General features: G+C 38.5%; 1 protein-coding gene across 3 annotated transcripts in view; it reads right to left on the minus strand.

The window, feature by feature from the left end:
- ATE1 (arginyltransferase 1) overlaps positions 1 to 23358 on the minus strand; it is an 81303-nt gene that overhangs the window by 49717 nt on the left and 8228 nt on the right. For 2 of the 3 annotated variants that reach the window (XM_082052434.1, XM_082052432.1), the window contains exons 6-9: positions 22164 to 22396; positions 20301 to 20429; positions 7827 to 7859; positions 916 to 1097 (exon numbers count right to left, since the gene is read on the minus strand). In XM_082052434.1, coding sequence (XP_081908560.1) covers positions 916 to 1097; positions 7827 to 7859; positions 20301 to 20429; positions 22164 to 22396 — 577 coding nt within the window. Of the gene's footprint in view, positions 1 to 915; positions 1098 to 7826; positions 7860 to 19131; positions 19261 to 20300; positions 20430 to 22163; positions 22397 to 23358 lie in introns of all 3 variants that reach the window. The other variant, XM_082052433.1, reaches the window with a different exon arrangement.

A 23358-nucleotide genomic window follows, 5' to 3' on the forward strand; every position in this document is an offset into this window, starting at 1 on the left:
TACTTTTGCTAGAACTTCACAGACCCAGGAAAACCTGAAAATAAACACGTCTGGCACAAGGTTCAAATCCAGTTGCTTCACAAGAAGCTCCCTGGCAAGACCACGTGTCTGTGACCAGCTCACTTCATGTAAACAGAAAAGCAAAAAAGCTGCAAAAAAGAATTGAGATGCACAAATATTTCCACTCGTTTAGGGGTTTTTTTCCTTATAATGGAATCATAAAATTGCTTAAGGAAGAAAAGCAGTAACTTGCATTTTAGCACAGAAGTCTTATTCACAGTGAAATGTATTACTCACTATTCCTACTGTTTTGCAAGACTAGGTTGGTAGTCAGTTTAAGGCTTTAAAATTCATAGGATTACTCTCTCCATCAGGCTTTCGAAAGACAAAGATAATGAGATTAACATACCTGAAAAATATACATGGTGCTAGTACAGCAGGAGACTACTCATTCAGAAGACAACAGGTTTTAGGTATTCTGTTATTTATGATCTCAATGTGCATAAAACTATAAAAGTGATTAATTTCATTTGGTGATGGGGCTAAGAAAAAGGTCAAAAGAGAAATTATTTCTATTCAAACAAAAAAGCGTTTTTTCCTGCTGAAACCAAGCAATACTAAATTACTTTCAGGAGCAATAAAAACTAGGTATTTAGTTTCTGAGTGGTTTTTTTAATGTCTAAAAGTATTTAGCTAACTACAAAGATGCATCCCTATTCAAGGATGCCAATTAAACATTTATTTGGAATACAACCAAAAGTAGAGAATAAAAAGAAATAAAAACTAAAAAAAAATGTACTTTGCTAGAGATAGTATTACCAGTATATGTTTAGACTGGAAATACAAGCTCAAGTTTAGGAACAAGTATCAATTCTTACTATTACATCTAACCAGATAATAAAAACATCGTCTTACCGTAATGCAGAGTAGACTCCCAAAGATAAGAAAGAATAGTCTGGATCATAGTACAGATAGACGGAGGACACGCAGTAGGGCAGGATATCAATGACACCGACAGCAATTATCTTCCCATCCAGCCAGTACTGCTGGTGGAAAGAACCATAGCCACATTCCGGTCCATTCGGTCCATCTTCTGCCTAATCAAGAACAGAAAAAGGGATATAATTGTCTGACTTTAAGCATTAAAATATATATATATATATATATATAATTTTAAGACAAAAGCAAATATTGTGAGAAATTACTCCTGCCATCCTTCTTTAGAAAAAGGAATTTGAGAGTAGGGAAAACAACACTAGTTCACTGTGTTTTTTCTGACTTTTGTTGTACTCACGATCGGTAACCTCTGCACATCCCCCATGCCAAACACAGGTCTGCAAACAGCCTCTGCCATGCAGCATTTCTAGCACCGACATGATAAAACAATGTGACTCACCAAGTTATTAACTCATTATTACATGCAAACAAATTCTGCTGAAACCCAGAGGCAGAACCTGTGGACACGAGATGATGCTGTGGTGGCACAACCCAAATTTGGCTGTGATCGCCACGCTCCTCCAACACTTTCTGTGCCCACACGGACCTACAGCTTCTCCCCATTCACCCCACCAGGGGCAGCACCTTGGCCACAGAAATTCCACTTCTCAGAGTGGCCATTAAAGTTGCTTAAGAACATCTATAAAAAGAACTGAACGGCCTACTCTATAGGTGAGGCTTACTCTTTATGAGGTTTACTCTTAATGACCAATGAAACACCTTTTATCTAAGAACTTGAAACTCTGTGTTGCAATAAAATCTGGGGAACCGATTCTTCACCAGCCCACATCAGAGTATCTTCTGCAAAATCACTAAGGAACTCACTATTGTTTTGCGTTGCAGTTTTTGTCGTGCACTGAATTAGGTCTCCGGACGGGGTAAAGCACCTAGAGCCACAAACTGATGCTTCAAATTAAGAAGAAAATGATCTCCTAGTTTAAAGTGTATTACACAACCCACTTTGGCATGCCATTTTCTCCCACGTCAAGTTTGCTTTAATCCTGAATTCCACTGTGCTCAACTTAATTATCCATCTAGTCATGTTTTTCACTGCATTGCCAGATCTTCAGAAAGCTGCTTCTCACTCAATAAATCTGACAATATTGCCTACTATTGCCAACTGGTTTGCATTACAACAACAGAAGGTGGGTTTAATCACGTATTTTGATACAGTAGCACAGACTGAAGAGATGATGGGCAGTAGAAGTTATTCTAATTGGTACCACATGTGTCAAAAGAAATCAATCACGTGAACAAAAACCATTTCAACCGACTGACCCAACCAATAAGTCCCAAAATAAAGGCCATATAATAAAATGTTTGCGTAAAACTAGACATGGAGCTACAGATACTGTAAAAGTGAAACAATCAAACATTCAAGGGCTCAGTCTGCAGTTTTTGAGGATATTAGACTCGGATGCTAACATATTAAACAGGGTTTCTTCTTGTTCAGGTAAAGTCTACTTCTTCAAGAGTCGTGGTTTCATGTAATATCCTTGGCTTTTCCATAGAGCCAAATGGAATTACGTGGTCTGCAGTAAAACCCCAAAGCTGGGACACAGTCGAGGAGCAGATTTTCCCTGTGGATCCCTCGGCACAGGTTAAGCTCTGCTCAGCTACCAGGCTGGAGTGGGTGAACCATCTCCTGCAAGCCAAGGGCAAATGTGATGGGTAACACAACACAGACTCGCTTAAATAAATATCAGGTAAATCAGATTTTCTTTCTTTGCCAAAAATTCATCATATAGGATTTAATGGATGCTAAAAAGGGTAATTTAAGCCAACATGGAAAAAAAATTCACTCAAAGTCTCATAAAGTTAAACAAATGTTGTGTCTGTGTGCGATCCCAAACTCCACGTGGCATCGTGTGGCTTTGCTCCCCAGACCTCTGCAAAATGAAGTATCAGCATCAGTTAAGAACGTCTAGTAAGTATAAACTGCAGTTATTCCTCTAATGCAATTACAGTGAAATGTCATGGGCATAAAAGAGGCTATGTTCTGTGACAAACATAGTAAGCACAGCACTGATTTCAGGCAAAACGTTCAGGGATCTCCATTACATTAAGTAAATAACATTTTAAAAAGAGCAAGATTTTCCTCCTCCCTGAAAAGCTTTCATACAATGTAACCCTTTGTAATGCTTCCCAGTATTATATTTTCTCCAATTTCTCAATGAATACTTGGCTCCTTTAACTTGGTTTCTCGTGCACCTTCCAGGCAATTTGACGCGAAACAGGTCAAGGATATGAAACATTTTCCTGAAGCAGGTTGTACCATTTCACACCATTCCCGTGTCCACCTGGGACCGTGTTTGTCAAATGTGATGTAAAATACACCAGTGACACGAGGGGAGCGAGTCCCACAAGAGGGCTTATCTTATCTACCTGAAATAGCAGCCATTAGCGCTGGAATCAATCCGGGGGGAGCAACTAACTTAAAATCAACAATTTATACTCAAACTTCAATACAAGGAATTATTATAATCTGATGATATTGAAACAATCAAAAAAACCAAGAACTAAATCCCGGACAAAAATTAAAACAAATTATTTTTTCTACAATGTTTAGACTACAATGCAGAGAAAAACACAATATATTCCACCACGTTAATTCTACCTGTCTTCACATTCTGCTGTAGCTAATGATTCCACAAATACATTTGATTGCTCGTATTTTATGGCACATTATTAAAATTTAAATATTGAATAGCAACTGGTATTACCTATTGCCCCAATTAGGATACCTCAATGTAATAACTGCTTACAATTGAACTCGATGTTGAGAGCACTCTATTTTCTTCAAAGCACATCAGTCTTTCTCTTTACTTTCAAGGTGTTTTATTACTTTATTATTATTATTATTATTGTTAACCCACATGCCAGATCAGCATGCAATCGCAGAAGGCACTGAATACTCACCTACCAAAATGGGTCTTGACCACACTCACTGCATGATTATTTTTTCTCTGGAAGGTTTAATGAAATTCCCTACTTTGAACTTTTTCATTTTGCCCTCTGCTGTGGATGGAAGGAGGAGGAAGATACAAAACCCACGCTATCCCTTACACAAAGTAAATAATGAATAGGACAGGACAGGACAGAATAAGATAGGACAGGATAGAATAAGATAGGACAGGATAGAATAAGATAGGACAGGATAGAGCAGGACAGGATAAGATATTAAAAGCCAGGAAACGCTTGACTTCTACACTCCAGTGGTAATTATTTGCCAAAGAAGCCAAGTGATTAATTACAGCAGTTCCTTTCCCAAAGGTACACACACAACCTACCATATGGTAGATTTCTATCTCTTGGTTAGCAACATATTTCCTTTTCAGCACGACGTCCTCCTTTCGTTGGGGATTAGTGGAGATGCTGTGAAAGCAGCCTACAAATATCGGCTGCGTCAGCAGAGGTACCACTGCGTGTTTTCATTAAAAACACCCTGAAATGGACCCTTGCAAAAAATTTGGGCTGGAGCGGGCAGAGCGGTGCCCGCGGGGTGAGGTTGCTGAGCTTTCCTCTCTGCTTCGCACCAGTGAGGCTGCACTGGGACCGGTGCTGGGCTCCCCAGTACAAGAAGACACAGATTTACTGGGATGAGTCCATAAGGGCCATAGGGATGATTAAGGGGCTTGAGCTGGGACTGGTCAGTCTTGAGAACAGATGATATGGGGGAGGTTTTATCGGTCTGTAGAGATACCTGATGGGAGGGAATGAAGATGAGGGAGCCAGACTGTTCCCAGTAGTCACCCCTGACAGGACAAGAGGGAATGGGTGCAAATTAAAACACATGAAATTCAATCTGAACAGAAGAAAACAGGTTTAGCTGAGAGAGTGGTCAAGGAATGGCCCAGGCTGCCCAGAGAGTCTGTGGTGTCTCCATCCTTGGAGATGTTCCAACCCCATGGTCCTGCACAACCACCTCCAGCCGACCCTGCTCGAGCAGGGAGGTTGGATCGGGTGATCCCATGAAGTCCCTTGCAACCTGGACAATTCTGTGATTTTGTGTAAATCAACTCACTGCACCAAAACCTAAGATGCCATCTACAGAGTTAACTTCTCTACCTTCTTAGAAAAGTATCATATTTCAGCTATACTGGCAACTATTTAATCAGGACAGTAAGCTTAAAATGCTAAAAAGATTACTGAAGGTACGAGGAACTTCAGCAGCAAGAGACCTTGAGTATCCCTATATAGACCTTGTGGGGATGTGTACACCACTATAGGAAAACAAACAAACTAACTAATTTGCCAAGATTTCTGAATGAAAGAAGTTTTGATTTGGTGCCGGTCAGTGCATCAAATGTGACACAGACACAACATTCTACAAAACGTGATCCTGGGAATTACAGACCTGTAACCATATAATTTTTTATTAGATCTCCTAAAAACTAACACATATCAACAAACAAAATAAAGCCAAGCAGAGCTGATGTGTTTTTCAAAGAGCAAAGAGATTCACAAACATCTTTCATTTCTTTGGGATTCAAAAGCATCTTGATAGAGATAATAGAAAACCAAGTGAAAATAAATGTTCATTTACATAACAGAAAGCAACTCATTTTCCATGTTCATTTTGTGCTCTGTTCTCCATGGTGCATCACTGAAGACTGAATGATGCTGCAGCAAACTGAGCTGATGATTTAGAAGTATTTAGGATGGTTAAACAAGAGTTGAGAGTGAAGAACTACAGAAAGATCCCATAATACCAAGTAGTTAAAAAGGCAAAGGAAATACCAAATGTTCATAAATGCACGGGGAAAAAAATATTGCTATATACACACATCCGAAATAATGGGTATAAATCAGGAATTCACTCAAAAAGATGCTTTTCAGAGCCCTGTGCCTTCCTACCACAAACCCCCTCACCTTGGCAACAACTGGGCACCAGCCCAGATGGGTTTCTGGTTAAGACCCCTCCATGCAGTCCTCCTATACTGAACCATTATAACCAATCATCTCCAAACAAGGTAATATTTGCATATGTAAAGTGGTAAAATGGCAAATATTTAAATGTAGGTTCTAAGACAAAAGAATTAATAAAAAAAAAAAAAAAACATACAGTTCTCTCCACATTATCCTGTTTATTGCTAAAAAATTACCAAGTTTTCAGCTACTATGTCCTGTATCTTTTTTTTTAAACTATTCATTTTTGGTGCCAGAGCCCATAGCCAAAACTGGAACTAAACCAAATAATAAAATGAAGAAGTAAAAAGGACAGGAAGAGTTTGGTTGTTCATACCATTCGCAGTTAATAACAACATCCAAAATTCAAAAAATTACAAATTGAAATCATGTAAGGTTTAAATCCGATCTTCGATTATTTTTATCCAAAAGAGCAAGCAGACTACGCACTACTAGATTTGCTCGTGGCAACTGTTTCAGAATAAAGAATTTCAAGAATCCCTTAGTCTCTGATACACAACTCCTTTTATTTAACTTCATCTAATTGAAGACATCTGCAGCGGTGCCACACAAAATTTAATTCAAGCTTCAAAATGTCAATAAAAAGTGTCTGTAAGAAACAATAGTGGTATAAACCTGGCAGGGAAGCGTGCATCAACATCTACGTAGCCATACAAAATTAAGACTATAATGGCAGTCTGCTGCCTGAGTTGACGAGGTGATAAAAGCCCTTTTCCTATAAAGTCTAACGAGCTCTATTACTCTTCAGCTTTCAGGAATGCAAAGGCCAGTGGACTCGCAGGGAAAAGCAACAAGCTCCCCACACATGGATTCATTCAAACTGCGACGTATCAAATTACGAGTGTAATTACTATAACCTGACAATTTCATTACGGTCACGCGGTATTTAACTCTTTAAGACTAACAAGAAAGACAGCGCAAGGAATCCGCAGCAGTTCACTTACTTGAATGAAGCAACAGCATCTCTCCTCAACTTTTAACTCAGATTGTAGTCAGCATGTTATTTAGGAATACATTCTTTTATTGAGAAAAGATAAATCAAGAACAAAAAAGACACAGAACTTTCTGCTACTGTGCAGTGATACGAAATTCAGTGGTAGCTTATTATCCAGCCTATTATCCAGCAAAGGTGTCCTTTGAAAACACAGCGCTGCCTTCCGTACTGATGGGTGATGACATAAATATTGTGACACTCACGTACACCAGGGGCGTCAAAGTCATTGTCACCAGGGGCCACATCAGTTGCCTTCAAAGGGCTGAATGTACTTTAGGACTGTAGAAACATAACTACTCCCACATAACTGTCTATTGAGACCACATCTGGAATATTGTGTCCAGTTGTGGCCCCTCAGTTCCAGAAGGACAGGGAACTGCTGGAGAGAGTCCAGCACAGGGCAACAAAGATGCTGAAGGGAGTGGAGCATCTCCCGTGTGAGGAAAGGCTGAGGGAGCTGGGGCTCTGGAGCTGGACAAGAGGAGACTGAGGGGTGACCTCATTAATGTTCACAGATATATGAAGGGTGAGTGTCAGGAGGATGGAGCCAGGCTCTTCTCGGTGACAACCAATGATAGGACAAGGGGTAATGGGTTCAAACTGGAACACAAAAGGTTCCACTTAAATTTGAGAAGAAACTTCTTCATGATGAGGGTGACAGAACCTGGAACAGGCTGCCCAGGGGGGTTGTGGAGTCTCCTACTCTGGAGGCATTCAAGACCCGCCTGGACACCTTCCTGTGTAACCTCATCTGGGTGTTCCTGCTCCATTGGGGGATTGCACTGGATGAGCTTTCCAGGTCCCTTCCAATCCCTGACATGCTGTGATTCTGTGGTTTGCTGCCTACAGAGAGTGGAGAGGAAAGAATACACTCCATTCAAAACTTGGGTCCAGAAGGTCTACGTACCTCCAGGGGAGAATCACAGAGGAATCGGGTGAACTGCATGGAGGGAGGTTCATCAGAAACACGTGCCCAAGAAGACGGTCCAAATATGCAAAGCAGAAAAAGAGGAAAAATATTAGCAGTATTTCAGGATACATTAACACTCAGACAAATGCACTTTTTCAAAACCATATATTCAAAAACACCATCACATTTTAAGGTTTTAAACCAAATTTCCATAAACCATCTCCCACTTACTATTTTGTTTATGAGTACAAATAGATATAATAATTAACCATCCAAAGCACTTTGTTTCTATAAAATAGAAATTATTTTTTAAAATGGCACGCGAGAGAATTATCACCTTGTAATACAGGTCTGTTTATCATGTTTTAATTCTAAATTACACATTACCCTTCTCTATGACTGACAGTAACAGGGAGTCTTTTCCCACCATTCCATCGGTACCGGCCCCATCACTAAAGAAAGGGGTTTAGGGCCCTCGTATCTCTTAATACAAATTGATTGCATCAATTTATATTCAAATATCATATGTAAAACTGTTTTAAGCCTAAAGAAGAGGAAAAGGAGAAAAAGAAAATCAACATCCTGAAAGTGCAAACATTTTCAAAACTCAGTTCTTTACTCAATACGAAATGAGGTGCTGCAGGTAATCAACCAAAAAGTCAAGGTTTTAATGATCTGAAGCTTGTTCAAGGTTCTAAGAGTAATAAAATACAAGAGTTATTTACATACCATCATTTACTTATTTGATACAAATACTTCCTTCTTGGTAGATTCCACACTAAACTTGTTACAAAGTTCTAATATATATTCAACCCCAAAATATTCCTTTCTTAAAAAGCCAGTTTGTGTTTAATTCCCTCACTTGTAATAACTAGATGATTTACTAGGTCAGCAGCTCCCAAAGAGCAAAGTAATAGTAAATGGGAACTTTTAATTAAAAGTTTGATAAAAAGAATATACAAGACACCTACAAAAACTTGAGTGTGGCCTAGATTTTGTTGTCAAGAATTCTATGAATTTCTGAGATAAATAAGAGTATTCTATTTAAGGGGAATACAAAATATGGGGTGATTACTTGTCAGTTATCCCATTTTTCCCAGGGAAGGGGAGGAGAGGAGCGCAGGAACAATAAAAAGTGCCAATTCTGTAAGTTTCTGTTTTCGGACAGAGTTCCATATACAGCCTAAGCAATTCAAGTTTTCTCTTCAGAAGATGCTATAAAGCAGATTTTGGAAATAAAAATACAGCAGCTCATAGATATCTACATATTCCTCTGCAAACATTAACTGGACCATTCTCATTGTAGCTCAAAGGGAATATTGAACCTGAACCTTCACTAAGACGCCCTGGGAGGTGCTTCCGTTGATGCTAAAATAATCAACTCTATGGAAAAACACTGAATTTCTCTAAAGTGCTGGTGAAGAAAGGGGATGGCGCATTTCCTATAATTAACCACTTCAGATCATCACCCCTCTAAATTACCCGGAGTATGGAAAAACAAATGACTGCAACATCTTTATTAAATTCTAGAATTTGCATTGATTTGGTGGATGAGAGAATAAGAGGGGGGAAAAAAAAGAGATTCAAAGTTTGAATTATTGAGTTATGTTCCCATAAAAAGAAGAACAGACTCATGAATTCCTGCCCTGCAAGCGCATCAGTCCTCACAGCCAGTGATGCTGGAATGTGCCGGCTTCAGAGCAAATCAACCATGTGTTACTCATTTTCATGTCAGAAGACCCCCAAGAGTTCTTAATCTGTAACTTTAGCTTTATAGGGCAAGTTAAACCCTGTGGGTGAGAAAACGGAGCCAACGCCACTTTTCAAGCAGTTTTCTCCATTCTGCAGGCCCTGCGGTACAAGCCCTTGGCCTTGGGGGTAGGGGGGGACTATTTAAGTGTATTTAAGCATAAAGTGCTTGCCAGGGACTATAATACTTTTCAACTATCTATACTGCTGGCTAGAAAAAGAAATCTTAACTGCACTTGAATTTGTATCATAATCATATGGCGAGAAAAAACAACTTAAGTCCTCTTACATATTATATCACCTGTTGATGCTGAAGTTCCCAAGTTAGATGATTTTCATAATAAGCTCCTAGAAAACTTCAGAAGACTCTGAATCATCTCTAAAAGTCAATTAAACAACTTTTACCCAATTATTTTTTTAAGGAAGAATTTGAAACACGAAGCCGGAGAATTTCATAAGTATTTTATATCCACTGACCTTACTCTCCCCTCCCACCCCCAAATCCACTTTCTTCATAACCCAGGAATATACCCAGTCTATACATTTCTTTAACCTGAAGTAAATGTACCATCCGGTTTCTAAACTAATAAACTCATTTTAATACTGCAAGATTATTATGAACACGATTCAAAAGTGATTCGAAAGGCCATGAAAGAAATCCAGTCAGAAGCTGGTGTTGCATGTAAAATAACTCAATTTGTCACAATTAAAATTCCTTTCACAAAGCCATGCTTTTCTCATTTTAATTTCAAATGGAATTACGTGAACTTTAGTCTTTTAAAATCTGTCTAATATATATGAAATCTACAATATTTTTGCTTTGGTGCAAACTAATTGCCAGAAAGAACCAACAGAACAATGGGAAATGAGCTTAAACATAATTAAGAAAACTAAGAGAGCAACACATCGCTGAGAATTAAATCAGAGCGGGGAGAAAAGCAGAAAAATAAAAGGAAGGTTTGGTTCAACCCAAACCTACTGGCTTGAGGAAAAGCACATGCACAGCTTTAAAAAGCTGTAATAAAACTGGAATGTTAACACTTGCTTCTTTTTACAAGCAGGGGAAGATCTTCAGATGCTTTGGGTTCTAAACCAGAAGTGGTTTCACTTTGTGAAAGTGAGAGCGATGATGTCACACAATGACATCATAACCTTCTTGGGACAAACCAGCTTTCAGTTGTCACCATCAGGAACCATAAAATTCCATGAGATCTTCAGTGCAAAGACATCACCGAAAGGCGCTCATTTATAATCTTCCCTTTGACAAAGTTTGCTCACATTCACAATTCACTACCAAGGAAAACTGAGTATTTGCCTTTTTCCTTTGATTAAAGAAGGGGTGAGGAACAGATATGGGATTTGGTCCTTTCAAAAAAATCTCAGTGGGATTAAAATAAACCAAGGCTGTTGGTCGTAATTATGGTTTTGTTGGTTTGGTTTTTCATAAAGATGTCGGGCTCAAAATACAGAGGACAAGTCATACAAGCTACGGTTCCAATGTATCATGTATATCAAGCAAGTTTATTCTCTCTTTCCTTCCCGTGTTTCCAAGACCAATATAATGAACGCTTCTCATCTTGGGAACTAAAAGCAACCAAATGAATCTTGGTGTACACCAGAAACAAGCCACCAAAAGACGGCATTATTTCTAGAGGGCTCCTGACATCTTCATTTCACATATATATACATATGTATATTTTTATTTGATAGAGAGTTTCCTCCTCAAGTAGGGCAATCATTAGGTATCTTACAATTGGAGAGAAACAAAGAGCTCAGATCCTTGTTGAGAGGATGGAGGATTCGTGGGTTTTGCTTCTCTAGAAGCTCCTTTCCAGGTCAAACTCTTTTCCTGTGTTCTCCAGCTCCTCTTGGCTTCATTCAAACCCAGCACAAGCACATGGGACACCCTCCCACTGCCAAAGAAAGGAGCCACGTCCCCCTTTTCAGCTCTATTATTTTCAAGAATAAATAGGTTTTTGCTCTCTAGTATTAACTCCTTGTTCATCAACAAAACCTGTTTCTAAGGCAGTTTACTTGCTAAAGAACTTGGTCTGCAGTCAGAAGCATGCTTGGCCCTAGGAAATGTGATAGGATTTATTCGGTATATTGGACCAGCATATTTTAATTTAAATACGGCGAAACAGACTAGAAACAATATTAGCCAGAAAATTGTGAAGTGAAAATAGGAACAAATAAGCGATGCAATAAAAATAAATCAGTCAAATTTTCTGTAACACTGAAAGAAAAATCATTTCCCACCCCTGCAAAAAAAGAAAAAAAAAGGAGAACAAATTGGAATTAAACAAGAAAACAACCAGAATTTTGTAACTTTCTGTAAAAACTGGGAAAATGGGACAAAATGTAGCACATTTACAAGGAAATGCAGTGCCAAGCCATCCTGCTGTCCTAAAAGTGGACAATATGTTAGAGCTGAGGTAGCAGAGGAATCAAAGACTTATTCTGGGCTGGCTCTATTTGGCACTTTCAACAGTGACTTACAAAAATATAGGAATGCTATAAAAATACCGTTTCAGAGGTATCCACAGACCTGAAGGTGAAGAAAGCACAGTGTGTAAGGGAAGAAGGGATTTAAAGTTGAAATGCGCATCTCAAATGTAGTTTTCGTGACAAGAATCAGCCTAATGAAACGAATAATTGCTGATGGGACAGAATGTACATTTCAGAATTAAAATTTCAATTCCCTTAGTTGACGATGTCCCTGCTCATTGCAGGGGGTTGGACTAGATGACCTTTAAAGGTCCCTTCCAACCCAAACTGTCCTATGATCCTACGAAAAGTCGCTGTGGGTTCGTCTGCTCGGAAGAAACTTATTCAAAATAAAGGAGATCTGCCATTCCTACAGTTAAGTTGTTATTGTTGTTATTATTATTTTATAGGGATTTCTACAGAAAACAGTGTCAAACATCAGGAGGAACATTGTAAACTATTACGCAAAACGAACCTGAAGTGAAATGACTATGGAAAACTTGGTTTATCATCTGGACACCTAAACTCTTCAGCTGTTATAGGCATTGTAGAAACATAGAGCTGCCAAGGCAAGCTAGAGAACGTTAAAAATAACTACAAAGGCTATGGATCTTTTCTTTTTTAAGCATTGACTCACTAGAAGATGAAATAAAAATGGAAAACTAGGTTAGAGAGACCTAAAAGTTTGCAAGTGGCTGCTGATATTAATGCCAACATTCAAATGGATCGGGATGTGCTCCTTGGCATCTCCCAGGCTGCTCACTCCGTTTTCTATATTGGTTCAAGTGGGGTTTTGGGATGTAATTAAAAAGAGAGGGGAAAAGAAGAAAAAATCCACCACCACACTATACCTATTGCAGTAATTTTTTGCACCTTTCCAAACAGTGTATCTTTTGTGTGTTGCGAAATTCTTCTCTTCCAAGACAAATATTTAGTTAAGCACAAAGCAAAGAGAGCGCCCAGCGAGCTCTGCAGAGGGAACAGAGACACGCACTATTTTGCTACAAGTTTGTCATTATAAAACACTTATGAAAAGTTAAATAAAACATTCGCTTCAGAAGGTCTAAACAGCAATAAACTGTTCGCTCTGACTCTTTCTGGAAACTACTGTAGAATGTTTTATGATCTTTTATGGAAGTGTTTTCTGACTCGTGTAGCTGCCACATCACTTGTTTCAGTTACGCTTCAGCCGTATTTCTTAAAGACAAAGACTATTGTAATAAGATTTAAAGCCTAAAAATCACATTAATGTTTTAAACCACCCAAATCAATCGTTAAATGCACTACAGAAGCAGTAGGAAGGAAAAATACTTAATTTCAAACTTTTACTTGACAATGTTATATGTAAAACTCAGTTTGGAATTATAGGCACTATTTTTTTTAGCTAAAGAACAGAATGCAGCAAAAGAATTAAAGTAGCTGAGAGGTTTTACATATATACGTGTGTGTGTGTCTATAAAATATGCTGACAGCTTCTATAATTGACTTCAAGAAGCACTTTAAAAAAAATGCATTGGGTCAGAAATGCAATGCCTTTGGTGAGATGATACTTCATTAAGAACTGCCACGGATATGGCCTTTATTCTTTCCAAATGAGCCATTTATTACATTACTGGGATCAAAAAATATATATTTGGGGGATGAAAGGGCCAAGAAATGTTTTCACTGTATTCATTTCATCTTTGCCTCCAGAGCTACACAGCTCCACGTCTGTATCTATCATTTAAATACCGCAAAATACATTCCGACACCTCATCTAAAACACAAATGACATGTAGGTGGCTAAGTGTTCTGAAACATTTACATACATATTTCCATGCGTTCATCATCCTAAAGCTGGGGTTGAGTTGGATTGTAGCATCTTGCAGGTGATTTGTGTTCTGTGAAGTCCTCCCTGCATCTCTTACCCAGAAATACAGGTGGTGAGCAAGAGTTTAAACGTTTGCAAATACGGATTGCTCTTAGCAAAGCACAAGTCAAGCCAGATCTATTACAAACCCTTCCTTAAATCCAATGTTATCACCTGAAGATCCAGCCCTCGGACCCAGTGACTCCTATCTTGTTTCTTTCTATCACGTTCCTACCTTCAGATTTTTGTACTGTAATTCTACAAAGTTTAAGCACCAAGTACCACCTGGTCACTCTCGTATTCTTCTCTGTTTCTTGAAGTAAAACCAGAATAACCAACTGTGGTATATCTGTAGAGAAACCACCTCTAACCACACTGCCCTGCACCAGCACTTAGTTCCACAATTGATCACAGTGCTTCTACCTCTTGGGATTATACAAGGCACATAAAAAGTTCACCCTTCTGTCTTATTCTGTTCATAATTCCATACATTAATCTGCACGTTTTCTCCCAGAAATATAACCATATGCTATTGAAAATTACTCAGTTAAAAAAAAAGAGGCTCCAAAACCATATTTGTCCATTGCTGTGTGCATGAATTACGTGACAAAGCTACGATACGATTTACTATATTTCTTATGACAAAGAAAAAAGGTGGCCAAACTGCCATTCATACCATTTGTGTAACTATGGTAGTCTTGGTCTACTGATCAGCTCTATCAGTTGTGCTCCAACTGACCTTCCACTGATAATACAGGGAACCAACACCTGCTCAATAAAGGATGCTCGGCCCATTCTCTCCTCTCTGTTCACTACACAAATCTCCTTTTTCCAGTTTTTCCAGGCTTTCATGACTTCAGCTTTTTCATTATTGCTTGACTCATTTTGCAAACTAAATATAACAACCATCCAAGCAGAAAAAAAACCCCAAGCAATTAACCTGTAAACATGTAAATAAATCTTTGCAATTGATTACATCAGTGGCATTTTGTTTGCTATAGACACAGAGCCCCGTATTAGACATGATTATAGTCTCCCCCTACTCTAGCAAAAAACAAAAATAAACACAAAAAAGCCAGTGAATAACAGCTCTATTATATTGGGAACAGCGCATGGTAACTACCGTCTTGGACCTGAGATAAAGGTCCATTTACAGCATCTCCATAAAGGGCCAGAAGAAACACATAGAATGTGACAAACACTACAACACATTCTTCCCTTGCACATTTTCACAGCTTCCAAAAACGAGCAGTTCGGGGACTTGGCTAATTCGGGAGTAGCCCTGGATGAACTCTCCAAGAGGCAGTGATACACCTATTTTCCATCTCAGTATCTTACCTCATTCAGAAGCTATTGCTACTTTGCCACTTAATAATCTTTTAAGTTTCCCCTAATCCTTCTGAATTCTTCCAACTCTTTTAAAGATAAGAGTACGTACATTATAATACCAAAACAGTAGATGACTCTGCATTAATAAGGTTTTGCGTTCCCACAGAGAAAAACCGGAACATCAGTTCTTCCCCAGCACTATTTAAGAGCAAGTATCATGAAGCAACCTTTAATTAGAAAATCGTTTGCTACGTTTTTCCTCAGGACACAAATTCAATTCAATAAAAACATGCTGACTTAAATATTTTTAGGTGCCAACAAGTTTGTGTAACCCCAGCACTTGACTGTGCTCCGAAGCACAGAGACAACCGGGTCCGTTGTGAAGCTGAAATCCTCCAGGAACCCACCAAAAGTTTTGGAGAGGTTTGAGACTTCCAAGGGAATCTCAATTTATACAGACAAACTATGAGACAAGGGGATCATCAACACTGTAAAAGCCTACACAGAAAATAGTTGTAAGCTTTTATGTTAAGATGAAAACGGACCTGATTCCAGGAGCAATGAGACACTCAAACGGCTCCTGGGATATTAACTTATTGAGCAGATAGCAAATATACTTTACCCTATTCTCTGGCACTGAAGATTGTGAGGATACTTCCATAGAAGAGGCAAGTTTCATCAGTGCAGAGGCAACACTAACTCTGGGACTCGGAAAATGTTTATTCCGCTATGAAATTTCTGCCTTGTTTTTCATTAGAACAAACAGAAGCCACCGCACCAGGCAGGAATCGGCATCACCAAAACCCATCGCAGGACTCTGCAGCAAAATCTCGCACTAAATTCTTGTTAATAATAGTATTATTAGTGCTACTGTAAGCTCCATCAGAGATGCAGAAGGGGAGGAGAAATTAAGGAGGAAAACGCTAAATTCAAAAAGGCCCACAGTCCACTGACCCACCAGTTATCGCTGGGCCCAAACTGGCACTAACCAAAGTGCCCAGAGGTTCAAAGTCACCTTTGGTGTCAGGTGTTCCATGGATCCCCTGCACTGCAAATCAACTGTTCCCTTTTCTCACATCGAATCATGATGAAAAGATGGACAGACATTACATGGATGCAATGAGAGGTCCTTCTTCCACACTCCTTCAGCAGCATCAGCTTCATGGTTCACATACCTTTTCTTAACATCGTGAACCGGTTTATAACTTTCCACATTAGTGTTATTTTCAAATAATCACCAAAATTCAGAATCTATACCTAAAATTGCCTTTTAATGTAATAAGGTTAATATTAAACTAGCAGCTAATATAGGCAGAGAGTATATTGTAATAGTAACGATCTAAGAATATATTCCTAAAAGAAGTTGTCACCGTGCCCCATAACAATTTTTGTTGGATTCTGAATTTAAATATATCCAGGTTTCCGAATATGAAGTGTTCAGCCAAATATCAAATTAAATACTTTTCCCAAACTAGAAACTTTCCAAACACAAAAGTGTGCATGGCTCTCCCTGAAAAAGAGGTTCATTCACCTTACATGGATTAGCCTGTGCATTTTAAAAGCTAAATTTAATTTTTAGATTTATATATATATATATATCTTGGATGTTTGCCAGTTTAAAGCCCAAAACAGACTTGTTACTACCCTGATATAAAGCCCTGTGTACAGGACAGAATTTCAGTCTACCTTTACTTAAAAACTGCTTGGCTCCATAATGTCTGTGTGATCTATTGAAAAGGCTGAAAAAGAGGAAGAAGAAAAAGTTTGAGGTCTTTCAAACAGCATTTTCCACCCTTCCTGGCAGTAGCTTGGATCAGTTTTACCCTACCTGGTATATTCTGTTCTTAAAAGTGACTCAGATAATTATCCTCCCACACACAGATTCAGTATTAAAACAAAAAAGGCTCCCAATCTATGTCAAAACACATTTTGTGTAAAGTATTCTTCAGTTTTCTTTCTGCAGGGATGAAATACAAAATGCTTTTGATTGAAGTGACTGAGCTTTAGCGCCTAATAACTGTGAATAGATAGTCACATGAACACACAACATGTTCTAATAGTGCTCTAGAAGCACCTGAATTACAAACCATGAGCAACAGGTTGAGTATTTACTCTTACTAGAAGTTTCAGACAAGGTTCTACATCTCCCCTGGAATATTATACCGAGCCAGCACAAACCTGATGCCAGACAGAGGAGATAAAGGCAGAGCAGGGAAACACTGCTGGCGAGTAACAAGGGGAAAGAGGATAAAAATCCATTAAATTATGGGCAGTGTGAACAGAAATTCACCTCATTATTCAGCAACAACTCTCCCACAATCAACTTTACACCTTAAGGCGGTGGAAACCTGAACTGTCCTTAATGCAACTTTATAAGCTTTCCCCCCCTAGCCTTCTCCAATTAAAAAATTAAGTTCCATGAGTGATTGAAGCCACCAAACCCAAATCTACACCAAACCACACACTGACCCAAACAGAGATTTGAGGAACTGAGACAACCGCTATTCAGCCTGAACTGCAAGCAGCCATCGCGATTTTGCCCTTGATTCTTCATGATGTGATACTTGTATTTAAAAAATCCATCATTTTTAAAAAGACTAAGTATAAAAAAAGAATAACTTTTGAAAATAATAAGGAAGTATATGAAGTTCTTACCACGCTCTCTGCAGCAACAGAGTTTTCAGAGCAAATTCACAGTGGAATGTATGCTATAGCGAAGCATTAGAGCTGCAAAACATTCATCGTGACGGACACACCAAGTCCCCAATGAGGGCAGGTAATGCCTGCTACAAATCCAGTAAATAGCCCATTTTTTGGCCCATTTCCAGTTCTTACATTATTATAATTAACCCGATTTATGTCAGTAGTTATAAAAAGTGCAGAGACTGCTACTTATTGTTATGAGTCCTATTATTTTACAAAACAAAGCAGAATAAATTTTACGGCTTTCCACGGGAGCATTACAGAGATCTCAGAAAAAAATACCACTCTCCTTACACTCTTTTGAACTAAAGCCAATAATGATTACGTGGTGTTATTGTTCTACCTGGAAACCAGCCACAGCTTGCCCGGTATCACTTCTGCAAGTATTTTTCTCAAAACCAGAGAAGTTTGACTTAGAGCTGATCAATATTGAAATATCTCTTTTGCAGTAGATAGAAGCGACAGACCCGAGGTAGCAGATTGATTAATTCCGCCAATGAAAATGTTGTGCCACCTGCCAGAGAAAGGGAGAACTGCTGCTTGTTTAGAACCCCACCAGCACTTTTTAGAATTTACTTATTAGATTAGGATTAGCATCCTGTAAACAGCCTTTTCTACTTTAAAAGCCGCCTTTATTCAGTTGCAATGGAGTCTCATTGAATCTCAGATAATCAGCTGCTGAGAGTATTTTTTCACTACTGCAAAGGTGAGTTCCAGTTGAGATGTATGCTAGGACACAATGTGAATAAAACTGAGATTTTTTTAAAGCCTTCACCTGTTAAATTAAGCAAGACAACAAAAAAAATAAGGAGAAATGTGGAAAAGGCAGCAAACAGCTTTACAGCAGAAGATGCTTTTGCTGTTAAAAAAGCACTTTCATATCATTATCCCATTTCCCGTGGAAATCTCACTCCCAGACGTCTTTACAAATCAGGTACAAACAGCAGTTGTACTTAACTCATCTCTAATATTAGGGGTTTTTTGTTATGACGGTGCATAATCCCTCTCTCTTCAGCTCCGTTTCCCCCAGGCTGAAGCACCAGAAGCTTCCCCAAAACCGCAATGTTCTCCCTCCCAAATGGAAACTCCAACATTTTACAGCTCAGAATCACTCCAAGAGACACCAGCGTTTAATTGCGTATTATAAAAAAATGCTTGGGTAGAGGGGCATGCAGTGAACTGTACCTCGTGTTCGCCACAGTCAGCAGGCGTGTCCTTATGTATGGCCATCTGATACTTGGCAAATAAAGAGGCTGACTGGCTGAAGGATGATTTGAACTGGGGGTCCTCAAAGGAGACAGGTACTAACCTCACCTTCAGAGCAAGGGAAATACAAACAGACTGGTTTGAGTGCACGTAAGCAGGTCACACGCTTCTGAAGGGAAGGCTAGTGAAAGATCTCCTCCTAGCCACTTCAAAGCCTCTGAAGTCGGTTTTCTGCTTTAAACATGGCAACAAGAAAATGGGGGAAAAGTCTGACCTAACACTAAGCTCAAACTAAGCGTTGATACTTTCATTAAAGATTAAAAATTGTATAACGCTAGAGCACTCTAAAGAACAAGTTTAGTCAACCTATTTTTTGACACAGTTATCTAATAAATCAACCACAAATTTTATTTTCATTGTACAGTCTCAAGGCCTTTTAAAATTTAATAATTTTAATGGCACATCACTCATTGCTCTGGTTTAGCAATTACATATTCTTGCTACGTATACTTTTTCTCTAAACTCTTGATTTTTTTCCTTCACAGTATTAGAGACGTAATATGTCTGACAGTCAACTATTACACATCGCCTGCTCATTACAAGAAGCAGTAATGATGTGTAATTTAGATGGAGTGCACAGATTACTCCTTAAAGGGCCTGAATTGAAAGTGAAGAGGTTTATGAAACTTCTGTGAACCTTAAACCAACAATTTGTACGTGCGATAAATTCTTCACTCATGTTGGCCCTGATCACGCTTGTTCCTCCTTAGGGAACCATTCAAACCAAAGCCAATGAGACTCGTTATCAGGGTAAGCGTCCCCCTGGCTTTAGTTCTTACGAGATTCATATTTATAAGGTCCACAAGATCCACTTCCCAAAGCCGCCTCCTCTCCATCTCTTCCACAACAGCATCCCCAGGTAACTCCTTTAACTTTTCTGTCTGCAATTAACACCAAATACTTGTGGCACTCACAAAAAGATATCAAAAGAGTTTGCACTTTCAGGACGTTGATTTTATTTGAACGAGTATTTTACACGCTCCTGATTACACAATGGATATAAAATCCACATTTGTTTCTCCTAGAAACAAGACACGTGAAATGGAGGGGAAGCTGAGCTTCGCACAAAATTCATTTGCCCTTCTGACCTGATTTATAGTTGGTTTATCAGGTGGGTCCTTGTGAATAACCATCTGGTAACGTTTATAGACCTGGTAAGACTCCTGAAATGTGGCTTTGAACTGTGAACTTGGCGGAGATGATCTCACCACCCTCACCTTCAGAAGAAGTTAAACACATTTTATTCAGTATCATGCAATAACTATATATTTACACATATACAAATATCACAACAGAGAGAAACTTTGACTTTCTGCACAAGGGTCCTAACAATTTCGTTAGTATTAGCCAACAGCCTTCCAATTCTTCAGCTCAATTTAGGCTATTGAAGGCTTTTATATTTACGCTGAATAACACAGAAGGTTTTCAAACTGCAAATGAAGAGAACTAAAATGCCTATAGAGGAACTCCACAAATAGTTCTCAGGAAATAATATCAACAAATGTTACGCAGATCAACATTTTTAAGAGATTTTCTGTACTTTTTAAAACCTTCTCTTGTTGTGTCACACACACTGAAAAATACTTAAAGGACCCATGCAGATGGAAGACTCGTATCTGTGCGCTTTATCTGTGTTTTTATTGCAATAATCCCAAGGGGATTTGTTGATATTTTTCAGATTGAAAGAGGAGGAGGAAACAATGCTTCCATATTCAATTATGAGTTAATTGTAATAGGAAGTTATCCATCCCACCATCACCCTTACATGCACAAAAATATACTTAAAATATAAAAATCTATAAATTAGAAATTGTTCTTAGTAAAAATGATGGCTTCCTAACCAAAAGAATGCGATCACATGAATAACATTGCATTTCTTTTCAAGCATGTTTACGGTAATGTTCATTTAAAAAAAAAAAAACACTAATTTTCAGTACGGTTCTATTTTAAAAAATAGCATTGGCTCTGAGCTATTAAAAAAACCAAAATAAAATAAACCCCAAAAACCACCACCCTTGACAGCCATAGTAAGGAGCAAAGTCAATCTGGGACAACACTGCTGGAACCATCCTCTTTTTAATTCTCTCTGCATCTTCCAACTGAAGATACATAGAGAAAACCATCAGAATTATGTTATACAACTCATCGGAAAATCCAGAGGAGTCTGTGAGATGGATCCACTTCACAGCTGCTTGTCAGTTATTCAGTGAATCTTTTAAGTCATCCTCACTGCCTCTTTGAATAATTAGCAAAAGAGGATTAAACACTTAATTTCCAACATCATCATTGATCATCAGTAACTACAGGAAAATGTTTATATTCAGATAGTTTTCCAGCTTCCAGAAAAAAAGAAAAAAGTACCTGGTTTTAGGATTAACAAGTGTTAAAAGGTCCAAAAGTCTTCGAGATGACTTTGTATTACTAATAGATTTAATGGCAACCAGTATATTAAGCAAAATTTTCTACCATCACTTTTACAGCTTCCAAAGACATCAACATACATGAATATATATAAAGAGCAGCTGTCTTCTTATCTGCTTATTTTTAGGAGCAGTCACTGCTTTCTTGTCAAGATTGATTAGCACGGACAGTCTAAGTATTTGTATACTGCAGAACTAAATATTGAAACTCTCTCATTATTCAACACTCAAAGTTAATTCAAGGTATTTCATTCCCAAGTCACACTGCATGGCATCAATTTACAAGTTATTTTGTAAATGAACTCGTCTCTGCTATGACTGACTGCAAGTGCACGAGTACCCTCTTGTGGTGACACAGAGCTCAGCTCAACCATATATACATATTAATATATATCATGCCATACCACGTATATTGCAAGGTTTAAACTACGACCTTTCCATTAAGTCACAGATCCAGAACATCTAAGCATTTCAAAACCTCCTCAACTAGACCTTTCCTTAACTTGCCTCAAACAATGAATGAGACGTTACCTCTAATTTGTGTGGTGCATCATCAGGTAAAGAGACAAAAACGAAGTCCTCAATGGTTTTAGGTTGGTTTGGTTTAGATTTAGAGTTTTGCAAGAGGAAACCTGGATCTCCCACTTGAAATTGAGAGCCTTCAATCGTGCACGGCTGGTTCCGGAGGAGCTTCTGCAGTTTTCTTTCTTTCCGTATGTCCTTTGCTTTGCGACAGGGTGGCTTGCTCAGGTCAGCCCCTTTCCCTACAAGGGCACGGACAAAGAATTAAACCCCGCATTCTGCAATGAACAAGTAGTTCTTATATAATCACTGCAAAGAAACGGTTAAAAATCACCATTAATATCCGAACATGACATGGTCTTTCACATCTGCAACTACCACCAATGCCCAATGCCAAGTAAAGTTGCGATGATTCTTCCTCTACAGCTGTTTAACGCGGCACTTTGACCACGATTCCATCCCAGAGCCAAGGTTATATTTAAAAATTAAAATGAAAAGGCTTCCTGTCCATAAAAAAGTCTGAAAAGTCTGTCCATAAATCATTTCACCACATCTCCCTCTCAGAAACAAAAGCAAAGCTCCTCTTTCATATGTGGTAGGATGATGTACTATATCCAGACAGCTACGGGATCAGCTTGAAATACTGAAGAGAACAACCCACACCAAAACTACAAAACCTCACTGCCAAACTCATACAGAATTGTTCTGCTGCATTGGAAACCCAGGTGGCTGCACAACAGACTCATGTAGCAAAACGATACACAAAATAATGCATTTCTTCTTTTTGTCATCTGGAGTCCTTATGGAGTCATAGAAATACCCCCAACACCGCTAATGTCATGTAAAAAAAGAGTAAAATGCCACATGAGCTTACATCTTTGTATAAAATTATATTCAGATTCTATGGTTTTACTAATCGATTCACTGTTAGCGATTTACATCTTTAACATCCCAACTGTTCATAATGTTCTATTTGTGAACAGTTGTTTACTCAAAGGAGAAGTCAAACCTAGAAAACAAATGGATCGGCGTGGAAAATAGTATGTAGTAGTAGAAGAATTTAGATTTAAAGCAACACAAAGACATGCACACAAAAAAAAAGAAGTTCAAGTGGTCCAAATTCCCCAACAAAGAGGCCGGATTAATTTTATACTTAGGACACTAATGAAAAATAAAAAGTCAAGGAAAAACAAGAAGTCCAGAA

This window comes from Streptopelia decaocto (assembly GCF_964273445.1).
Source record: "Streptopelia decaocto genome assembly, chromosome: 5".
NCBI lineage: Eukaryota > Metazoa > Chordata > Aves > Columbiformes > Columbidae > Streptopelia > Streptopelia decaocto.